Here is a 23315-nt window from a genome sequence, read left to right as displayed (position 1 = left end):
TTATTAGAAAAAAGGGGATCAAAATGAAGGAGAGAGTTCATGATCTGAAGTTGTAAAGTGCCTAATCGGAAGATGAGGTGCTGTTCCTCCAGTTTGCGTTGAGCTACACTGGAACATTGCAGCAGGCCAAGGACGGACATGTGGGCATGAGTGCAGGGTGGTGAGTTGAAATGTCAAGCGACAGGAAGGTCTGGGTCATGTTTGCGGACAGACCAAAGGTGTTCCCCAAAACGGTCATCCAGTCTGTGTTTGGTCTTTCCAATGTAGAGGAGACCGCATTGGGAGCAGCGAATACAGTAGACTAAAGTGAGGGAAGTGCAAGTGAAGCGCTGCTTCACTTGAAAGGAGTGTTTGGGTCCTTGGACTGTGAGTAGGGGGAAAGTAAAGGGGCAGGTGTTGCACCTTCTGCAGTTGCATGGGAAGGTGCTGTGGGAGGTGGTTGAGGCATAGGGGATGATGGAGGCCTGGACCAGGGTGTCCCGGAGGTAATGGTCCCTACAGAATGCCAACGGTGGGGGTGAAGGGAAGATGTGTTTGGTGATGGCATCATGCTGGAGTTGGCAGAAATGGCAGAGGATGGTCCTTTGAATGCGGAGGCTGGTGGGGTGATAAGTGAGGACAAGGGGGACCCTATCATGGTTCTGTTGATGAAGGTGCAGGGCTGTCCAGCAGGAGCCTCTTTAGTGACATGAGCACAATCAATGGCTCCCTGCACCCTGGGGAAACCTGCAATCACCGCAAATCCTCATGATCTATCCCGTTGACTCTGGACATCCTATGTCCTATCTATTCATGGGATGTGGGCATCACTGGCCAGTATTTATTTCCCATCCCTAATTGCCCTTGTTCAGAAGGTATTTAAGAGTCAACCACATTGCTGTGAGTCTGGAGTCACATGTAGGCTAGACCAGGTAAGGACAGCAGATTTCCTTCCCTAAAGGACATTAATGAACTAGATGAGTTTTTACGACAATTGACAATGGTTTCATGGTCATTATTGGACTTTTAATTCCAGATTTTTATTGAATTCAAATTCCACCATCTGCTGTGGTGGGATTCGAACGAGTCCAGTGATAATACCACTATGCCATCGCCTCTCCATATGTCATTCCCCGCCCTTTGGAATGTTGCATCAGTGAAGATCCTTATGCAGTGGTGTGCAGCTGGTTGTGTGATGCCACTGAGGTCTCCACAGGCTGCCTGGAATGAGTCTGACATGAGAGTCACCTTCAAAGCAACAGGCGTTGGGTGCCACCCTACTCAGTTGGAGGAGATCTCCCCGTGAGTGTTAAACAGAGTGATGCAATGTGGCTCTTGATAGCCTGAGTCTCCTCCTGCATTGAGTCTCGGACAATTGCAGATAGCTCAGTCTCTGCCTGTAGACTCTGGGGACTGTATAACACCATCTGCGCTTCTGCTGAGGGTCTCTGGGTGCCTCTTGACCCTTGGGGTCTTGCGCTGCTCTGTCCCCTTCATGCAGTGCACCCTGGATCTCCCACCCTGCCCTTCTTCCTTCCACCCTCCTCCTCTTCTTCCTCCTCCTCTTCCTCATTGTCCTCTCCTTCTCACTGGAGGTTGTGTCTTCCACAAAGACCACAATGCCCCTCTGTCTAAGAGACTTTATAGCCCTGGGAGATTCCCTAACCAGGGGAAACAACCTCTCAGCATCTACCCTGTCAAGCTCCTTCATAATCTTGTATAATTCAAAGAGATCACCTTTCATTCTTCTAAATTCCAGAGATTATAGACATAATTACTCAACCTCTCATCATAGGACAACCCTTTCATGTCAGGGACCAAGTTAGTGAACCTTCACTGCACTGCCTCCAATACAAGTATATCCTTCCTTAAATGTGGAGACCAGAGCTACCTGTATTCCAAGTGTGGTCTCACCAAAACCCTATGCGATTGTCGCAAGACTTCTTTATTCTTGTGCTCCAGTCCCCTTGCAATAAAAGCCACATGCCATTTGCTTTCCTAATTTCTTGCTGTAACTGAATGCTAACTTTCTGTTTTTCTTGTATGCACACACCCAAGTCTCTCTGAACATCAACATTTACAAGTTTCACACCTTTTAAAAAAATATTCTACTTTTCTATTCTTACTACCAAAGTGAATAACCTCATACTTGCCCACATTATACTCTATCTGCCACCTTATTACCCATTCACTCTACCTGATTATATATCTTTGTAGCCTTTCAGTTGTCCTCGCAGCTTGTAGTCCCATCTAGTTTTGTATCATCAGCAAACTTAGATACATTACTCTCTGTCTCTTTATCTAAGATTAATATAGATTAATATAGATTGTAAATAGCTAAGACCCCAGCACTGAACCTTGAGAGACTCCACTAGTCACAACCTTCCAACTTGAAATGCCCCATTTATCCCTACTCTCTGCCCCCTGTCTGTTAACCAATCCTCTATCCATGTTAATCTATCATGCTCAACTCTATTAGTCCTTAACTTGTGTACTAACCTTTTGCATGGCAACAAGTATATCACATTTACTGCTTCTCCATTATCTACCCTATTAATTACATCCCCAAAATTTTATTAAATTTGTCAAACAAGATTTCTCTTTCATAAAACCATATTGGTTCGTTTTAATCATACTACGCTTTTTTAAGTGCATTGTTAAGACTTCCTTAGTAATAGATTCCAGCATTTTGCCAATGTCTGATGTCAGGTTAACTATCCTGTGGTTCCCTATTTTCTCTCTCTCTCTCCTTTCTTGAATAGCTGTATTACATTTCCCAACTTTCAATTTGCTGGAACTGTTCCAGAATCTAGGGAATTTTGGAAAATTATAGCCAGCACATCCACTATTTCTGCAGCTACCTCTTTTAGAACACTACGATTTAGGTCATCAGGTCCTCAGGATTTGTTTGATTTGTCCCTTGAGTTTCTCCAGTACTTTTTCTCTGCTGATATTAATTCCTTAATTTGCTCACATTTTTTAGCCCGAGGTTACCTTCTATTTCTGGCATGTAACTTGTGTCTCTACTGTGAAAACAGAAACAAAACATTTGTTCAATACCTCTGCTGTTTCCTTATTTGCTATGATAATTTCTCCTGACTCTGTAGAGCTTCCAGTATGGCCACTGGGAAATAAACGGAGGCTTCATTTATTTTCTCTTCTTTAGTAGGAAAGCATCAAAGCCTTTGTTCTCCCAACTGAAATTAATGAACTCAATGCAGACCAGGCATTGAACTGAAGTCCATCATATCATGCCATATGGTATATTTACCCATGAAAAAACTTTATTTGAGTTTTCTATTACTTCTCTGATTGTTTTTTTCTTTTCCTTTTCTATTCCTTTTTTATATAATGACAAACTTTATGTCATCAAACTTTTACGTTTTAATGATCTGAACAGTTCATAATGATCTTCATGGGATGGTTGTGACACAACATTTTACAATATCAGGATGCTGGATACCAATCATTCTGCAGCTGTCAAATATCCCTAGGGGCCCCTTGTCTTTATTCATTCAGGGGACGTTCATTCCCTAATTGCCCTTGAGAAGATGGTGGTGAGGAAAGGGTTCCAGGATTTTAACCCATCGACTGTGAAGGAACGGTGATTTGGTTCCAAGTCAGGATGGTGCGTGCCTTGGATGGCATATTGCAGGTGGTCGCGTTCCCATGCATCTGCTGACCTTCATTCTAGGTGTTAAAGGTCACTGATTTGGAACATGCTGCCAAAGAGGTCTTGGTGGGTTGCTACAGTACATCTTGTAGATAGTACACACTGCAGCCACTGTGCACCAAGGAAGAAAATGTTTAAGGTGGGGGTATCAATCAAGCGGGCTGCTTTGTTCTGTTTGGTGTCGAGCTTCTTGAATGTTATTGGAGCTGCACTCATCCAGGCAAATGGAGAGTATTCCAATATTCCATCACATTCCTGAATTGAGCCTTGTAGATGATGGAAAGGCTTTGGGAAGTCAGGAGGTGAGTTTCTCAATGCAGAATACCCAGCTGCTGGCAAGAAGGTACGATTATCAGCTTTGTGCCCCAGTGGTGATGAGGAGAGCCACCCTCTGCAGGAAAGGCAGAAACCCGAGCAGCAGGATGGCATGGGAGAGTAAAGAGGGGAAGGAAAGCAACAGAGCCACATCCCCAATGCAGGATCTTTGCTAAAGCTGTTGCTATCTGGACATAACTAAGGCCAAATGCTGCAGGAGACTACGATTCTCCAGGGAGGCATCTGTGCCCTTGTCACCAAAGACCTCACACCTCACAGCACTGGTCACCATGCTCTGTCAGTAGCCATCAACTACAAACATGAGTAGTGCTCACAGTTCCACATTAATATTGAAATGAGGCATCCATCTCAAAACGATGTGTGCCTCATGACAATGGATTCAAAGAATAGACGCCTTCCATTTTTATTTTTCATCCATTTGGTTGTGGGCACATGAAAGCATATCCATGATAGGAATGGCCTTATCTGGTTACTCAGTAAGTCTACACAACACGCACACAGTTCCATAATAGGCTCTGAACAGGGGTCGAGTACAGAAGCTCTTTAATCCCAATGGATGAAAATTCTGCTTTCAAATGTGGTTCCTAATGCCCTAATCTCTTTCAATTTCTGTTATTTCAATGGCTCTAGTCATGTGATTGCTGCGCTCGGTTTAAAACCCTGCCAGCAAATGTAATTATTTCACAAAACTTGAGTGTACAGCTCAGGCAGCTTTTAATTAAAATAGGTCAACGTAGTGGGTGGTTTGTTTCCTCAATACTAAATGGAAAAAATCTATAAGTTTGTTAGTCGGATTTCCATCAAATTAAAAGCAAAGGGTTTTTTTCCCCTAGGCTAGAGGAGGTGGATTTGCCTGCACGCAGCAAGTTAAATCCCCTCAATTTGATACAGGTCAGGATGCCGACATCATCCTGCCCTCTTCTGGGTTTCCACACAGGGTTGAAGGCGGTGGGGGAGGGGAGCCCCCTTGTTTCTGTTGGATAAGTAATTAAGAAATAGTTAAGGTAGTTAAGAAACCAAAAAAGAGCTCTTTCAAGGCTCAGTTCTGGGTTTCCCACCAGGGGACCTGGCTGAGCTGTGATCCAGGGTCACTGAGTTGAAAGCACAGCAGGAAGTGTTTCTTCAGTGAAACTGACAAACTGGAGTGTCTTTAATCAATGAAAGAAAGGCAGACTTGCATTTATTTAGCACTTTTCATGACCAGTGGACACCTTAAAGTGCTTCACAGCCAATAAGGTGCTTTTTGAAGTGTAGTCACTGTGGTAATGTCGGAAATGCAGCAGCCAATATGCACACAACAACCTTCCACAAAGATCAATGTGATAATGGCCCAGATAATCTGTGTTTTTGTGATGTTGTTTGAGTGATAAATATTGGCCAGGACAAAAGGATAATCCCCCTGCTCTTCTACAAAATAGCACCATGGGATCTTTTATAGCCACCTGAGCAGACAGATGGGATCTTATTTTAACATGCTTTCTGAAATATAGCACCTCCAACAGTGCAGCCACCCCCCAGTACTGGACTGGAGTGTCAGGTTTGATTTTGTGTACTCAAGCCCTAGAGTGGAACTTGAACCCAGAATCTTGGAATCAGAGGTGAGCGTGTTACCAGCTGAGCCACAGCTGAAGAGTTCCAGCCATGGCCACTGAGAGAATGCAGTTCAAAGAATTTCTTCTCTCAGGGAGTGTTATCACTGCTTGACAGGTGACTGCCAGCTTAGGTACTTCACCTGCCTAGCACTTCATTCAATTTCTGCTGTTGAAGGGACCATGGCGTGTGTGTCCATAGAGCTTTGAAGGCGAATGGGCATGTTAATGTGGTGGTGAAAAAGGCATATGGGACACTTGCCTTTATCAATGGAGGCATTGATTACAAAAGTAGGGAGGTCGTGTTGGAGTTGTATAGAACCTTGGTGAGGCCACAGATGAAGTACTGTGTGCAGTTCTGGTCACCACATTATAGGAAGGATGTGATTGCACTGGAGGGAGTGCAGAGGAGATTCACCAGGATGTTGCCTGGGATGAAACATTTACGTTATGAAGAGAGGTTGGATAGACTTGGGTTGTTTTCGTTGGAGCAGAGAAGACTGAGGGGTGACCTGATCGAAGTGTACAAGATTATGAGGGGCATGGACAGGGTGGATAGGGAGCAGCTGTTCCCCTTAGTTGAAGGGTCAGTCACAAGGGGACACAAGTTCAAGTGAGGGGCAGGAGGTTTAGGGGGGATGTGAGGAAAAACCTTTTTACCCAAAGGGTGGTGAGAGTCTGGAATGTGCTGCCTGGGAGGGTGGTGGAGGCGGGTTGCCTCACATCCTTTAAAAAGTACCTGGATGAGCACTTGGTACATCATAACATTCAAGGCTATGGTAAATGGGATTAGGTAGGTAGGTCAGGTGTTTCTCACATGTCGGTGCAGACTCGATGGGCCGAAGAGCCTCTTCTGCACTGTGTGATTCTGCACTTCCCTGCTGTCAGCCTTCATCACCGCATGGGAGCAGCTTATGCAGTTCTACCTCACACCTAAGATGAGGGACAAGAGCAGAAGCCAAACTATCACCAACAGCTCCAGAAACAGCAGGCGCACCACCAGCAGCAACACTAACTGCCTTCTCCTCAGCTACATGCCCTCCACAGGGCAGATGGGATGGACATCAAGATCCAGCTGGAAGGAGGTGAGACCCCCAACAGAAGGTCTACAGGCAGAGGATCATCTCTCTCAACATGTGTCTGAGCTTCAATTCCTCAGGTGGCTCAAGATCTCACAGCAGGTCGCTGCTGACATCTACAGCTGGTACAGAACTTCCCTTTCAGTGGAGCAAGAAAGGCAGGCGAACAGCAGCATCCTCTCCCAAGCCAAGATGCTCAGCAATGGGGCGCTAATTGCTCAAAACCAGCTCCGCTGGGCAGGATAGGTCATTTGTATACCTGCACCAGACTCCCGAAGCAAATGCTCTATTTGGAACTCGGTCGTGGCAGGCGACACCCAGGAGGACAGCAGAAGCACTTTAGGGATGTCCTCAAAGCAACCCTGAAGAGGTCAAACATACCCGCCGACTCATGGCAGCCCCTGGCTTGTGAACGACCAAAATGGAGAAGATTCATTCAGGAAGGCACCGGACACATCGAGAGACCTGGTGGGGGACACGCAGAGGTGAAGTTGAGGCATCGGAGAGAGCACACAAACCTACCCGACCCTTCAGAAACCACCTGCCCAACATGTGGCAGGGTCTGCAGATTGTGCATTGGGCTTATCAGCCATCCCAAAAATCATCAGGTCATCCTCTATCCCAAGGGATTGCCTAAAAAGTTGTACAGGAGAATCCTGAGAAAGTCAGAGTGCAGGGCTTTGCATCTGAAAGTATTATGTCACTCACCTGCCCTGCCCTCCTGAGGTCCTGGATCCTCTTGTTGCACTCTATCCAAGTTGAACGGGCCACACTATTGCGGCTGATTTCCTCAGCCACTTCAATCCATACCTGTTTGGTTGGAGAAGCTGTCCTCTTCCTCCTGTCCTTGGGTGATCTCACCTAACTGCAGCCCCTGAGATCCCACAGGAGGACCTCCAGGTAAGAGTGAGAGACCTAGGTGCAGCCTTCCCATGTCACCCCTCCATTCCTATGGTTGTTGCAGCCTCAAAATCCCAACCTCTGGTCAGTCATTGTCCTGGTCCCTCTAACTAGTACGACAACCCGGAGATGGGATGCTAATGTTGTAGCTGAATTAATAAGTCACAGCTATGTGCACAAATTAGTTAATTAGAATTCCTGACCGGACAATGATCTGCTCCTGCAAGAATTAAGTCGACAAGAGTCCATCCAGAGAGTTTGTGTTTTCCATTTCAGGGGCAAGGTGATTAAAGAAGCTCATTTGGGTAAACGGTATTGCCACAAATTGACTTCAGATGTTAAACACTATTCTCAAACTGTTCTGGAATCAGTATTTTCAAAACAAAAACAACTATACCTGGTAGAAGTTAAACCTAAATAAACATTAAAATTAGTGGGATAATAACTAGCTACATTTATTTTCAGACCCTACAGAATATTCCAGCAAACCATGATAAATACATGAGCAGTGAAATGATTACATTGTGCTGGCTCCCATCAGGGTCTGCCTATTGTTCAGTTGACAATATGCAAGTATCATGCATATCACTTCCCCCACTCACCGCCACCCCCAACACTGCCACACTTCCACCCTATCTCAGAATTACAAGATGAAAATAATCATCTCCTTGGCTAACAGCTAACAAAAACATTAAGAAAATGAATCCAGGAACTATAGCTTACAATAGCATGATAGAAATTAATAGCAATAACACTCTTCTGGTAGTACACAGAAACATGACTAATGTCATCATTAAAAACCATGAACAGAATAATAGTGCGGGGTGGGGGGTAGAGCCAACATGCTCCACGCCAATCCGCCCACAGCCATAAAGTGCTGTGGGGTGGAAAAAAGAGGGCCAAGTGGGACTTATAGCCCTCATTGTGGCAGAAGTCCGCCTCTGGAGTGGCAGTGCCAGGAAGGTGTAAGTGACTGCCACCAAGACTGCAGAAGAAGATGATCAAGGCCCAGGGATCCCTGGAGCAAGTAAGTCTGGGCTCTTGGGCTGGGAGAGTTTGGGTAGGTTAGAGGGCGGTGGGGGGGATGGAGTGTGTTTAAGGGAGGGAGCAGGTATTAAGGAAGGGGGCAGTTCAACCTCAGGGGGGGCTGCCCCATGATCAGCTAAGGGCAGCCCCCAAAGAGTGACCCCCCTTCCTTCCTTTTAGGTATTTAAGTTTAAAAACGGGCATCCTGCTTTCACCCTGCTGCCCATGCCAAATGTTTTATGGTGTGGGCAGCATATTATCAAGGTCAATTGGCTTGAAAACAAGCCTAATTGACTCTTAATGATTTACTTAAATATGATGGGTGGGCTGCCGATTTCGGCGCCCGTCTGGTCCCCATAATATGGGAGAGAGCTCAAGTGTGGGCAGGAAGGTGGTGGGATGGGCGCCCACCCCATTTTACGTGCCCCTCTCCATGGGAAACATGCCCACCAGGGGCATGTAAAATTCAGCCCCATGAAGAAAACCATTACATTTGAAACTATCTACACTCCAAACAATTGGAAGGTTCCTTGCCCTTGTGAATATCTTCAAGTAGGACTGATGGTTGAGTTGGAACAGTAAGTAGTAACTTCTGAATGTTGTTTCTGCTTTAAAGGGACAACGTAAATTCAAGTTGTGATTGTACATGTTGGTGCATATTGGTGAAGATCAGAAGCGTAACTCCCTCTGTCAGTCTTAAATAAAAGTCCTCCCACGGCTCTTCAAGATTTATTTCTGAGCACATGCATAGTTCCAGTAATTTGAGTGCATGAGTACAGGGTGTGGGAATGCTAGCTGGTTGACCCAGTATTTGGCAAGAAGAAAGAAAATGAAAAATGATTTGCTTGAACAGCACATTTGGGTGGTTTTTATTCTAACAATGATTAACAGGAAAATAAAACTTTACAGAGTTGATAAAAATCCATGCAACACTGGGAGGTGTTAATCCAAAGAGATTTCCTTTTGTCCTGCCTTCCGTAGAGTTCTAGGGCTGGATTTTATAGCCCCCCCCCCCCACCAACAACGGGCTTGTTTTCAACGGGGTGAAAATATGACAGGTGACTAGCCCACCACTTTCCCACCCAATCCATTCCCCATAAAATGGTAGGTGGGTGGGTGTTGAAATTGGTAGGCTACCTGTGTATTTTTAAAAAATAATTAACGGATAATTGAGCTTCTTAACAAGCCAATGGACCTGAATATTATGCTGCCCATGCTATTGTACAGTTGGCATGAGCAGGTAGGCTGGAGTGGGAAGGCCATTTTTTAACCCAACTGGTTGAAAGGTGGGAAGGGGGGGTACATCCTTCAGAGGGTGCCCTGTGTGCATCAGGGGCACCCGCCAAGGTGTTACCCCACCTCTCCCTTTGCCTCTTCCCACCTGGCCACCAAAACCCGCACCCCCACCCACCCGTCCCTCGGCCCCCCCCATCCAAAACCAGAGACTTACCTCACTCCAGGGGCCACGTCCTCTTCATCACGGGGTCTACTTGCAGTCCCAGTAGGGCCCACTATTAAGTTATGGTACTGGTGGCATTGCTAGAGCTGCAGGCCAGTCAGATTGGCCAGCAGCTCTCAAGGGTGTGACTTCCTCCCACTGAGGGGCAGGAGTCCCACCCTCACCTCCTTAAGGCCGCCTGGAATGCATTAAGGCTGTGGAATGGACTTGTTTAATATCGGTCCGTTCGAGCCTGACATTTCTTATGCCTCTATCACCACACCCCAAGAAAATTCGGCCTCGAGCTGTTCCATTTTTTTCCCTCCTTAAAGTCTAATGAAATGTCTGTCTGAAATAAAGTGCCTTAGAAATACACATTATTAATGTAGCCTTTATAGCATTGAAATTTGCATTGAAAATGTTATTTTATTTATCAATATGTCAATTTTATGATACTAAAATTCCACCTATAGTTCTATTTTTTTTAAAAAATAATTTTAACCTCATTCCGTTAGGATACACTAGGTTTAGTTTACTCATTGCCTTCCAATGGGAAAAAAGTCAGGGGACAATTATGAAGGAACTACTTTATTTTAATATTTTTTACCTGAATGTTTTTGAAGTTTTCTTCTGCCAACACTTTTCTCAATATTCTGCTGAATTCATTCTACAGCAAGTGGTGAGGAGGCCATTTCTCGGGGGGGTGGGGGTGGGGGGTTTGAAATGTTCTGCAGGATTTGGTTGAGAAAGAAGAGGTCATGGGGTTAATTTTCCTGTGGTTTGTCTGGGGAATGGGTATTTGCCAGCCACAAATCTGAGGAACAGAAGGTTGAGATTTTTATCTCAGAACACTTGATGCCACTAACATGAGGCCGGGTCAATTTTAACTCCTGGGCCCCATTTTCATCAGGTTGACAGGTTGCCTAACCAACCACATCGAGGAAGGAAAGATGAGATTTCTGGTGGGTCTCCTGATGTCTGCTTACAACATAAATTTACCTCATAAATGGAAGTTTCATTCCCTTCTACCTGCTTTGTTTATGACACTGCTGGAAGGAAGAAAGGAGTCACAAGATTTTCAGCAGGTTCTCTGACAACTTGCTGGAGAGACTGGTGGAAGATGTAAAGACAAGGAGGATGCTGCCACATTTTACCCCAGGGCCTTGGTTTGCAGGTTGGATTAAGAGTGATGGTATGACTCCCCATTGGATTATCACCACGGAAAAGAGAAAAATGAGTGCTAATTAAAGGGAAGCATTACTTTTTGCCAAGCCTCGGCAACAATGACAAAGAATAGCAGCAGCCTGAGGGTGGGTAAAAGGGGTAGGAAGAGGGGTAGGTGTCAGCTGTAGCCATTCTCAGGTCCTCAGGTACATCTTTCAATATTTTGACAGGCTGAAGGAAGACCTGGATTGAAAACAACTTTTGGGGACTGGGGGAGAAAAACCTAATTAGAGAATGGGCCAGCTGTGCAGGGGGTAGTTGATGAAATAAACAGCACAGCCTCCATCACCCAAGACCTGCCACATAGTAAAGGACAAGGTTCAATGACCTCACAAAGGTTGACAAGATAAGTTGAATTACTGTTCAAATTGCGCATCTTGTACCAATGATAGATGTTCATTCACCTGCTTAATCCTCATGGTTTTTCTGTGTCACCCCCTGAATGTCAGAAAAACACACTTTTGCAAAGAGCAACTTTTGGCAACAGTGAAGTACCATCTCATTTCACAACCACTCTTGAGAACTCACATTTTTTGTTGTGAGGATTTCTGAAGTATAGTTGATTCAAAGGCATAATATAGGTCAAATGTACAGGCCTCATTATCATGAAATACAAATGCAGGAAAAGAGGTGTCTTTGTTAGTCATTTTCCTTTAATATTGTGTTCTCTCCATTTTGATGCACGCACTTGGAGAGAATTATAAGTAACTCCTCTACATCTGTAAATCCTATTGAATGGGTATTTACAAGCACAACAAAAGGTTTGCTGTGAGGCTTCAATATTAGTGACTCAAATCTAGGCTCTTCAAAACATTGGAATAGAAGGATTTGCATTTGGGAAAATTATGTTCTCAGTCCAAATCTGTACTTACTGCACAGTTGTTAAATATGACAAGAAAGGTATTGACAGAACATCAAGAGCATCAAACAGCAAAATAATATCAATCCTCAATTCCAGCAAACAATGTGAAGTCCACCTCAGGAATATTGCTTCACCTCTCATGCCACCACTTAAATAGTGACAGTTTTAATTTTGGTCCGTTTGAAGTGGACATTAGGGAAAATTGAATTCATCCACTGGACTCCCTTTAAATAGGATGAAGAGGTGGGCCAGAGTATCTTTTGGGCAAGAAACTACTACAACAACTCTTGAGCATGAAGGAAACCTGAACTGGTATTTAGGTTTGTTAAGATGCTGGTAGAATTTTTATGAACATGGTGTTGTATATTTTATATCTTGGACGTTTGTGGATATGACTCTAGTTTCTACAGGTTTTATTTACAATGCCTTTTTTAAATGTCTATTCCATGCTTCAGGTCTAGCTCTTTCTACAGCTTTGTTTACTTTTTTCTGAGTCTTAGGTTAAGAGGGTTAACTAATCAAGCACAGTGAGCATCAATAATAGACCCACGTAATCAAATACAGAACAATTGAACACAACATTTTTACACTTCTAAAACTAAAATTCTGATTTTAAATTAGTCACCCTAAACAACAAAATATTCTGGAGCCATGGAATAGTGATTGCAACGTACCAAGATCAACAAATTTTCACGGTTCAGAGTTTTTGAAATAATGTTACAAACACACAGCTTAAATGTTTTTAATACAGGTTGACTTGGCTTAATAGTTATGTGTTTCTGGCCCCATGTTTAGCCTTGTTGTTCAGAACCAAATAGTAAACAATAGGGGCAGCAGGAAATGAACATCTTTTTGAGTTCTCAGCTATTCTTCTCTGGGCCTGGTACTAAACTATTTTTCTCTGACAATGTATGCTGAGACTTAACAAACAACCTCTTTGGCACAGGACAGAGTCACTCTCAAGCAAGAGGACAGTGAAGTGCAGCCAGAAGACCATAAGACGTAGGAGCCAAAGTAGGCCATTCAGCCCATCAAGTTTGCTCTGCCATGCAATGAGATCATGGCTGATCTGATAATCCTCAACTCCACTTTCCTGCCTTTTCCCCATAATGCTTAATGATTAAAAATCTGTCTATCTCAGCCTTGAATATGCTTAGTGACTCAGCCTCTACAGCCCTCTGTGGTACAGAGTTCCACAGACTCACTGCCCTTTGAGAGAAAAAAATCCTCCTCATCTCTGTCTTAAATGGATGCCCTCTTACTCTGAGGTTATGCCCTCTGGCCCTAGACTCTCCCACAGGGGAAACAACTTCTCAGCATCTACCCTGTCAAAGCCCCCTAAGAATCTTAGATGTTTCAATAAGATTGCCTCTCATTCTTTTAAACTCCAATGAGTACAGGCCCAACTACTCAATCTCTCCTCACAAGAAAATCCCTCTATAACCGGGATCAACCCAGTGAACCTTCTCTGGACTGCCTCCAATGCCAGTATATCTTTCCTTAGGTAAGGGGACCAAAATTGTTCACAGTATTCTAGGTGTGGTCTAACTAGTGGCTTGCATAGTTTTAGCAAGACTTCCCTATTTTTATACTCCATTCCCTTTGAAATAAAGGATAGCATCCCATTTTCCTTCCCTATTACCTGCTAAACTTGTATGTTAGCTTTTTGGGATTCACGAATGAGGACTCCCAAATCCCTCTGTGCTGTAACTTTCTGCAGTCTTTCTCCATCTCCTCCATTCTTCCTGCCAAAATACATAACCTCACATTTTCCCACATTATATTCCATCTGCCAAGTTTTTGCTCACTCACTTAACCTGTAGAAGCTTATAGAGAGGCAGAGGAATGCAGAATACAATAACTCATATCCAACTTTTTAAATCCTGCTTTTACAGTCCTGCTCATTGGCCCAGGACTTTTTAAATGAATTTTTCAAGTATCTAAGCGCACATTTTTAGTTATGATGGGGAATATAGATTTACAATAGGGATGCCTGGACATATATTTCACCAATCCAAAGGATACAAACAGTCAAAATAAAGAAAATGCTGGTGCTGGAATCTTCTTCTACTTGGTGCCTTAATTGCTAGAGTGCCATCAGGTCAAGAGGAGTGACATTCTTCATGGATCCATTTCTTTTATTAATAATGCTGAAACAAATTGTAATACTATGGTAATAAAGGTTTTAATATCAGATGTGTCTGTATAACCCAAAAGCAGTGAGTCTGAAACAGATGGAAAATTATGAACAATAATTCATTAGGAAATGTACCGGTGAAACTTCTGATGACTGTGGCCTAAAATTCAGGAGGCGCCTATATTTTCAGGAAAAGGGAAAATTGATGAAGAAAATTGCTGAAATAAAATCTCCTACACTACTAAAGTAGATACTTAGAATAAAATTATATTCCCCTTGTCTCATTATATTTGTTCTCTATCTCTTCCATTTGATTTTGATTTCAAGCTGTTATCTAACAAGGCTAATTCATTTTCTCTTTAAAAAAAACCTAACTTCAGAGTATCAATTAAAGTGTCTGAAGATTGAAATGAAGGTTTTAGCGGCAGATAGTCTGAGGCAGTGGTGAAGATGGACAATGTTAGAGCTAGGGGTGAAGATGGACAATGTTAGATGTAAGGGTGAAGATGGACAATGTTAGAGGTAGGGTGAAGATGGACAATGTTAGAGGTAGGGAGTGAAGGTGCACAATGTTAGAGGTTGGGATGAAGATGGGTGCTGTTAGAGGTAGGGGTGAAGATGGACAATTTTAGAGGTCGTGGTGAAGATGGGTGCTGTTAGAGGTAGGGGTGAAGATGGACAATTTTAGAGGTAGGCGTGAAGATGGACCATTTTAGAGGTAGAGATGAAGATGGACTATGTTAGAGGTAGGGGTGAAGAGGGACAATTTTAAAGGTGGGGTGAAGATGGGTGATGTTAGAGGTAGGGGTGAAGATGGACAATGTTAAAGGTAGGAGTGAAGATGCACAATGTTAGAGGTAGGGGTGAAGATGGGCAATGTTAGAGGTAGAGATGAAGATGGGTGATGTTAGAGGTAGGGGTGAAGGTAGACAATGTTAAAGGTAGGAGTGAAGATGCACAATGTTAGAGGTAGGGATGAAGATGGGCAATGTTAGAGGTAGGGGTGAAGATGGGCAATGTTAGAGGTAGAGGTGAAGAGGGGTAATGTTAGAGGGAGGGATGAAGATGGGCAATGTTAGAGGTAGGGGTGAAGATGGGCATTGTTAGAGGTAGAGGTGAAGAGGGGTAATGTTAGAGGGAGGGGTGAAGATGGACAATTTTAGAGGTAGGGATGAAGATGGGTGATGTTAGAGGTAAGAGTGAAGATGGATGATGTTGGAGGCAGGGGTGAATATGGACTATGTTAGAGATAAGGTGAAGATTGGTGATGTTAGAGGTAAGGGAGAAGAAGGGTGATGTTAGAGGCAAGGGTAAAGATGGACAGTTTTAGAGGTAGGGGTGAAGATGGACTATGTTAGAGGTAGGGGTAAAGATGGGTGATGTTAGAGGCAGGGATGAAGATGGACAATGTTAAAGGCAGGGGTGAAGATGGACTATGTTAGAGACAGAGGTGAAGATGGACAATGTTTGAGCTGGGGTGAAGATGGACAATGTTTGAGCCAGGGTGAAGATGGACAATATTTGAGCCGGGGTGAAGATGGACAATGTTAGAGGTAAGGGTGAAGATGGGTGATGTTATGAAGAATGAAGTAGATAGCCTTCGATAGAAAGAATGCAAAGCTGGAAGCTCAACTCCACTTTGTACAGGGCACCAAATTTACAGTCTGGTTCGGCATGAAATAGTGGCTGGAGAGGGGGATGGAGTTCATGGCAAGTGTAGGAAGTCTGTGGCAGGGGCTGAAAATAATGGCTCTGTTTTTTTTTAATGTTTAGGCAGAGGAAATTACAGCTGATCTCAAAGTGAATGACAGCCAAGACTCTCAGAGTCCTTCTTCGTATTGCAGGACCATCGGGAAAGACAGCCCCGCCACTTTTTACGGCACGAGCTGCTGTATTCTGGTAAATCTTCGTTCACCAACACATTGAAAAGCTTTGGGACATTTGAAAGATCTTTACGCTGTGTTAGTGAAACCATTCGGAAGATCTGGGCCAATGTTCCGCGAAAGAGTTGCGTCCACCAGACTCCAGTATCATCCATAATCTCCGAATTAGCAAGTGGTTTAGAATCGGGGGGGTGTTTACTGTAAACTCTGCCCGGGTAAACATTCAGCATTTCCTAAACAAAAACAGAATTACCTGGAAAAACTCAGCAGGTCTGGCAGCATCGGTGGAGAAGAAAAGAGTCGACGTTTCGAGTCCTCACAACCCTTCAACAGAACTGAGTATAGTTAGGAGAGGGGTGAAATATAAGCTAGTTTAATGTGGGTGGGGGGAGAGAGAAGTTGAGGGGGGGTGGTGGTTGTAGGGACAAGCAAGCAGTGATAGGAGCAGATATTCAAAAGATGTCACAGACAAAAGGATCAAAGAGGTGTTGAAGGTGGTGATATTATCTAAGAAAATGTGCTAATTAAGAATGGATGGCAGGACACTCAAGGTACAGCTCTAGTGGGGTGGGGTGGAAAGACTGACAAGATATTAGTTGTAGATTTAAAAATAATGGAAATAGGTGGGAAAAGAAAAATCTATATAAATTATTGAAATAAACAAAAGGGAGGGGAAAGAAACGGGGTGGGGATGGGGGGAGGGAGTTTAAGATCTAAAGTTGTTGAATTCAATATTCAGCCCGGAAGGCTGTAAAGTGCCTAGTCGGAAGATGAGGTGCTGTTCCTCCAGTTTGCGTTGGGCTTCACTGGAAGGTGTTGTTCCTTCGCCTCCGTCGCATCTGTTCTGATGACGCTACCTTCAAAAACAGTTCCTCTGACATGTCCTCCTTCTTCCTTAACCGAGGTTTTCCACCCACAGTAGTTGACAGGGCCCTCAACCGTGTCCGGCCCATCTCCTGCGCATCCGCCCTCACGTCTTCTCCTCCCTCCCAGAAACATGATAGGGTCCCCCTTGTCCTCATTTATCACCCCACCAGCCTCCGCATTCAAAGGATCATCCTCCACCATTTCCGCCAACTCCAGCATGATGCCACCACCAAACACATCTTCCCTTCACCTCCCCTGGCGGCATTCCGTAGGAATCATTCCCTCTGGGACACCCTGGTCCACTCCTCCATCACCTCCTACTCCTCAACCCCCACCTATGGCACCTCCCCATGCCCACGCAGAAGATGCAACACCTGCCCCTTCACTTCCTCTCTCCTCACCGTCCAAAGGCCCAAACACTCCTTTCAAGTGAAGCAGCATTTCACTTGCATTTCCCCTAACTTAGTCTACTGCATTCGTTGCTCCCAATGCGGTCTCCTCTACATTGGAGAGACCAAACGCAAACTGGGCGAGCGCTTTGCAGAACACCTGCGGTCTGTCCGCAAGAAAGACCCAAACCTCCCTGTCGCTTGCCATTTTAACACTCCACCCTGCTCTCTTGCCCACACGTCTGTCCTTGGCTTGCTGCATTGTTCCAGTGAAGCCCAACGCAAACTGGAGGAACAGCACCTCATCTGCCGACTAGGCACTTTACAGCCTTCCGGGCTGAATATTGAAGTCAACAACTTTAGATCTTAAACTCCCTCCCCCCATCCCCACCCCGTTTCTTCCCCCTCCCTTTTGTTTATTTCAATAATTTATATAGATTTTTCTTTTCCCACCTATTTCCATTATTTTTAAATCTACAACTAATACCTTGTCAGTCTTTCCACCCCACCCCACTAGAGCTGTACCTTGAGTGTCCTGCCATCCATTCTTAATTAGCACATTTTCTTAGATAATATCACCACCTTCAACACCTCTTTGATCCTTTTGTCTGTGACATCTTTTGATTATCTGCTCCTATCACTGCTTGCTTGTCCCTACAACCACCCCCCCCCCTCAACTTCTCTCCCCCCGCCCTCCCACCTTAAACCAGCTTATATTTCACCCCTCTCCTAACTATACTCAGTTCTGTTGAAGGGTCGTGAGGACTCGAAACGTTGACTCTTTTCTTCTCCGCCGATGCTGCCAGACCTGCTGAGTTTTTCCAGGTAATTCTGTTTTTGTTTTGGATTTCCAGCATCCGCAGTAGTTTTTTGTTTTTTAGTTTTTTGTTTTTAGTTTTTTGTTTTTTAGTTTTTTGTTTTTTGTTTTTAGTTTTTTGTTTTTATTCAGCATTTCCTTCCTGTTATTCTTCAGGTAATGGCTGAAATTAGGTTGAATGATATGTTGGGGGGGTGGGGGTGGTGGGCGGTGCATGAAACATTTCTGACTCGGGCAAAATGGAAAGGAACAACACTGTCCAGGAGCGGAATGCATTTCACTTTGGTAACATATGTGAAGCTGCTCGAGCAGCCGCTCCGACCGGTGCCCACACTGGACATTCACAGCCATTTACACGGGGGAGCTGTTGAATGATGCTTCCCGCCACAAGAGCACCATCCAGCTTGGCCGCGGAGTTTGCAGCGATCTTGTGCTGTTCCGAGTGGGTGGAGGCGGAGCCAGGTCTGCGCAGATAAAGCTGCTGCTTGTTTCCCATGCATTTCCCGCAGGAGTCAGTCTGGGGCCAAGTTGATGCTGTGGAGGGAGAGCTGTGCTCGGCAAGGTTTCAATGGAGAGGATCGTTCAGCTGGACGATTTCATCGCCGGGTGGATCGGAGGTATCCTTAACGTTTTTTCTTCGCACAGGTTGTTGGATTCGGAGCTTTTATGCACATTGGTTAAAGTGAATCTGCTTTGAAACCGGCACGGTTCGTCTATTGTGAAATAAAAGCAAAAAACTGCGGATGCTGGACACCCAAAACACAAACAAAAATACCTGGAAAAACTCAGCAGGTCTGGCAGCATTGGCGGAGAGGAACACAGTTAACGTTTCGAGTCCGCATGACTCTTCAACAGAACTAAAGAAAAATAGAAAAGGGGTGAAATATAAGCTGGTTTAAGGAGGAGGGGTGGGGGGGTGGTGGGACAAGAAGAGCTGGATAGAGGGCCTGTGATAGGTGGAGATAACCAAAAGATTTCACAGACGAAAGGACAAAGAGGTGTTGAAGCTGGTGATATTATCTAAAGGAATGTGCTAATTAAGGGTAGAAAATTGTTGAACACATTGTTCCAGTGAAGCTCAACACAAACTGGAGGAACAGCACCTCATCTTCCGACTAGGCACTTTACAGCCTTCTGGACTGAATATTGAGTTCAACAATTTTAGATCATGAACTCTCTCCTCCATCCCCACCCTCTTTCCAATTTTCCCCCTCTTTGTTTTTTCCAATAATTTATGTAGATTTTTCTTTTCCCGCCTATTTCCATTATTTTTAAATGTAATTCCATCCATTGTTTTATCTCTACCGTTTAGCCTTTTTTGATTCCTTCACCCCACCCCACCCCCACTAGGGCTATCTGTACCTTGCTCGTCCTGCTTTCTACCCATAGCTATTGTAACTCAACCAGTTTTTATTTTGTGGTAGGTGCCGCTAGTGTGATCGTTGGCCACCCGCTCGACACGGTGAAGGTAAATTTCCAATTGCAATTCATGCGCGGTGAAAATTAGATTGGAAAACTCTCCATTCTAAACAGCGTATCTCACTGAGCATGTTTAATTCGTTGAAAGAAACGTACCTATTGAGCGTTCCTTCCCTTACTTGTCAGAGTCCATTGCTTTTTCAGACTCGCTTGCAAGCCGGCCATGGGTACAAGAACACTGTCCAATGTGTACTAACAATTTTTAAAAACGAACACGTAAGTTCTTCCTTGTTGCTGACCCGTTCATTGATATTTCTTTAACATTGGGAATAAAATGAAGGTGCGGATGTCGCTGATTGTTATTGAATCCATTTCTAGGTGGCTGGGTTCTTCAAAGGTTTATCCTTCCCCTTAGCCAGCGTCGCTGTGTATAACTCGGTGGCGCTCGGTGTGTACGGTAATGCTCAGAGGTACATTTGTCAGTATCGACATGGTGATAACGGACACCAAAGTCCTGCTCTATCTGATGTGGCGGCTGCGAGCGCGGTGGTGGGTCTCGTCACAGTGGGAATTGGTGCCCCAGTGGATTTGGTCAAGATCAGACTACAAATGCAGACTCAGTCTGTGAGGCCAGGTAAGGCTCAGTGACGCGATTTTCCCCTTCCCCCCCCCGCTCCACTTCGTGGGCTCATCCTTGGGCGGAATTTTGCCGCGGCGAGACCGTAAAATCCTTCTAGTATTAAATTGTGCCATTCTTTAAGAGGACGACGCCTTTGAAGCCCAATCGACTTAACTGGCAAATGCAGGTTTTTTATAAAACTAGATTAAACATTTATTAATAAGAGAAATTATTTTAAATACATACACAGATCTACAGATTACTACTATGATAATTTCTAAATCCCTAATCAATCTAACTCCCAGTTACACTTTCATTAAGGCAACAGTAAGACACACAGATTTTAAAAGACCCAGGCAAAGAAACTAGATACCCTGAACAAATTCCAAGTGAGTTTTCTTCACTTCAGTTCTTTATGCACAGGAGCTTGAGGCATAGATGCTGAAGGCTTTTCACATACTTGTAAGATCTTAAAAATGCCTTCCCTTACAAACAGTCTTCTCTTTTTTATACATGCTTTCCTCTTTGACTACAAATTGTTTCACTATGGCCTGAATTTTTCCTGCGTCAGACGGGCTCGGTGGGAGCAGGCACAGCCGGTCGCAGAGCTGCCCGCGATCGGCTCCACACCGCCATTTCACGGGGGCAGGCTAATTAAGGCCCACCCAGCGTAAGACGCGAGGGGTAGCTGCGCTACCTGTGCGGGCGGGGGGAGGAGGGAGAGTCGGGGCCAGCACGCTTTTGCGCATACGCATGAAACAGCGCTTCAGTTTCCTCAGGGAGATTGAAGTGCTTTTGGAATTTATAAATAAATGGATTAAAAATTGAATTAAACATGTCTCTGGGACATGTCTTTATCTTTCAGAAATTTAAAAAATTTAATTCATAAAAGCATTGACCATTTTTGAATTTGGTGCCAATCTCCCTGAGGCAGCACTTAGCCTCAGGGAGATCAGTATGCTCTTTCATGCGCATGCGCACAAGAGCACACCCCCGGCTTAGGCAATTCCCCCCCCCGCCCACACAGGGAATGCATAGCGCTTCCTGGCGGACGTCACGCTGGGCGTGCCTTAATTGGCCCACCCACATAAAATGGAGGTGCGCCCCCAATCGGGAGCGCCGATTGGAGGCGCGCCTGCACGCGCCCGCTCCTAAACTTCTCCCCTGACGGGGGGAAAATTCTTCCCCTAATTAATGTTTCAAACCTAACCTCTCTTCTTAGATCAAAGCACCCAGACTAATTCAATTAAGTCTCTCTCCCACACACACACATATGGCCAGAATCTTTGGTTCGGGCAGGTCCATTAATTATCTCAGTTACTTTTTAAATGGCCTCAATAGGCCGTTGACAGGTCGGCGGGCACACAGCTCATTCGGCTGCGCCCCCGCCGACCGGAAAATTGAAATGACATGGGATGACATCGGGAGTTTTGCCGACATCATCCCGTGTCATTTTACGCATCGACGAGTGGGCCCTGCCCCCTGCTCGCCGACCTAAAGATCCTGGCCATGAAGTCAATTTCTTTCTGTACTTGTGATAACTTTGCTGGATTTAGTCTATAAGGATGTTGCCTTACCAAAGATGCAACTTCTACAGACAATCTGTCCTCCCCAACTTACTTCCACAAATAGCTTTGTGCAACTGCAATAGCTTTTCCAAATCACTTTGAGGCTTGTCTGTAAGGTGACTCAATATTACATTTAAGTTTTCAAGTACCCCCTCATTATCCAGTTTGACTAGAGGAAAATCAATTTCAGAATCCTGCATTTCTACTTCTTTCTCTTTATCTACTACCACTAACAGCTCCTTTTGAAGCATATTTACATGACATACCCTCTGCTTCTTGCTTCTATCTGGAAATATAAAAAATAATTTACTTCACTCAGTTTCTTTTCAATCCTGTAAGGCCCACTAAACATTTCCTTTAATGAGTTAACCAGTACTGGCAACAGAACTAGCACTTTCCCTGCAGCAACAAAATTATGAGCTGTAGCTTTCTTGTCTGTTTTCATTTTTATCACTAATTGTGATATCTTTAAAATTTCCCTAGCCAATTTACACACACTGTCTAATCTCTCTCTGAGGTTTGATAGATAACCCAGGAGAGTAGTTTCTGAATTTTGCCCCACCAATTTCTCATAAATCAATTTCAATGGCCCCTTTACCTCATGACCATAGACTAGTTTGAAAGGACCAAAACCAGTTGATGCATTAGGAGCATCCCTAAGAGCAATTAACAAGAATGAAATTCCTCCATCCCAACCCTGTGGATAATCCTGACTGTATGCTTTCATCATAGTTTTTAGAGTTTGATACCATCTTTCCAAAGCCTCTTGTGACTCAGGATGATAAGCTGTTGACATAAATTGTTTTATCCCCAAACTGTTAATTATTCCCTTAAACAGCTGTGACATAAAATTTAAACCCTGACCTGATTCTATTTCCTTAGGTAAGCCATATCTTGTAAAAGAATTTGTTAACCCTTCCACCATCTTCTTTGTTGTAATGTTTCTCAAAGGTATTGCTTCCGAAAATCTGGTAGACACATTCATTATTGTCAGTAAGTTCTGATTTCCACTTTTAGCCTTAGGGAGGGGCCCTACACAATCAATCATGGCCCTAGTAAAAGGCTCTTCAAATGTTGGAATTGGAATTAAACGTGCCGGCTTAATCACTGCTTTTGGTTTCCCTGTCACCTAATATGTGACATGTTCTACAACATTTGACTACATCCCTATGCAATCCAGGCCAATAAAAATGTTTTTGTATCTTCGCCTGTGTCTTTCTAATTCCTAAATGTTCCCCAATTGGAATTTCATGAGCTATCCTCAGAATCTCATTTCTATACCCTAATGGGATAACAATCTGATGTACCTCCCTCCAGCTTTCATTTGCTGAGACATGATACGGCCTCCATTTTCTCATTAAAATATTATGCTAAGGGAAGAACATTCCGGAATACATTTTGCCTCTGTTTCTGAGTAAGCTGTCTAATATAAATTAAAACAAAAACAGAATTAGGCTGCTCAACTACCCTAGGCATCACCTGCATTTGTGATCCAGCTATATAATTACCC

At 44.2% G+C, this 23315-nt stretch overlaps 2 protein-coding genes across 5 annotated transcripts in view; both read left to right on the top strand.

Moving 5' to 3' along the window:
• Positions 1–23315, top strand: part of tgfbi (transforming growth factor, beta-induced) — a 465360-nt gene that overhangs the window by 4028 nt on the left and 438017 nt on the right. The window lies entirely within an intron of this gene.
• The window catches only part of LOC144685904 (solute carrier family 25 member 48-like), a 31901-nt gene continuing 27028 nt past the window's right edge, over positions 18443–23315 (top strand). For 3 of the 4 annotated variants that reach the window (XR_013577810.1, XM_078550916.1, XM_078550917.1), the window contains exons 1-4: positions 18443–18816; positions 19624–19667; positions 19823–19894; positions 19997–20252. Coding sequence is in view for 3 of the 4 variants with exons in the window: in XM_078550916.1 (XP_078407042.1) it covers positions 18768–18816; positions 19624–19667; positions 19823–19894; positions 19997–20252 (421 nt within the window). In the remaining variant the exon portion in view is untranslated. The remainder of the gene's footprint in view (positions 18817–19623; positions 19668–19822; positions 19895–19996; positions 20253–23315) is intronic. The other variant, XM_078550918.1, reaches the window with a different exon arrangement.

This window comes from Cetorhinus maximus, chromosome 10 (assembly GCF_964194155.1).
Source record: "Cetorhinus maximus chromosome 10, sCetMax3.hap1.1, whole genome shotgun sequence".
NCBI lineage: Eukaryota > Metazoa > Chordata > Chondrichthyes > Lamniformes > Cetorhinidae > Cetorhinus > Cetorhinus maximus.
Note: the sequence above shows the minus strand (reverse complement) of the source record. Positions and strands in the feature narration are given on the sequence as shown.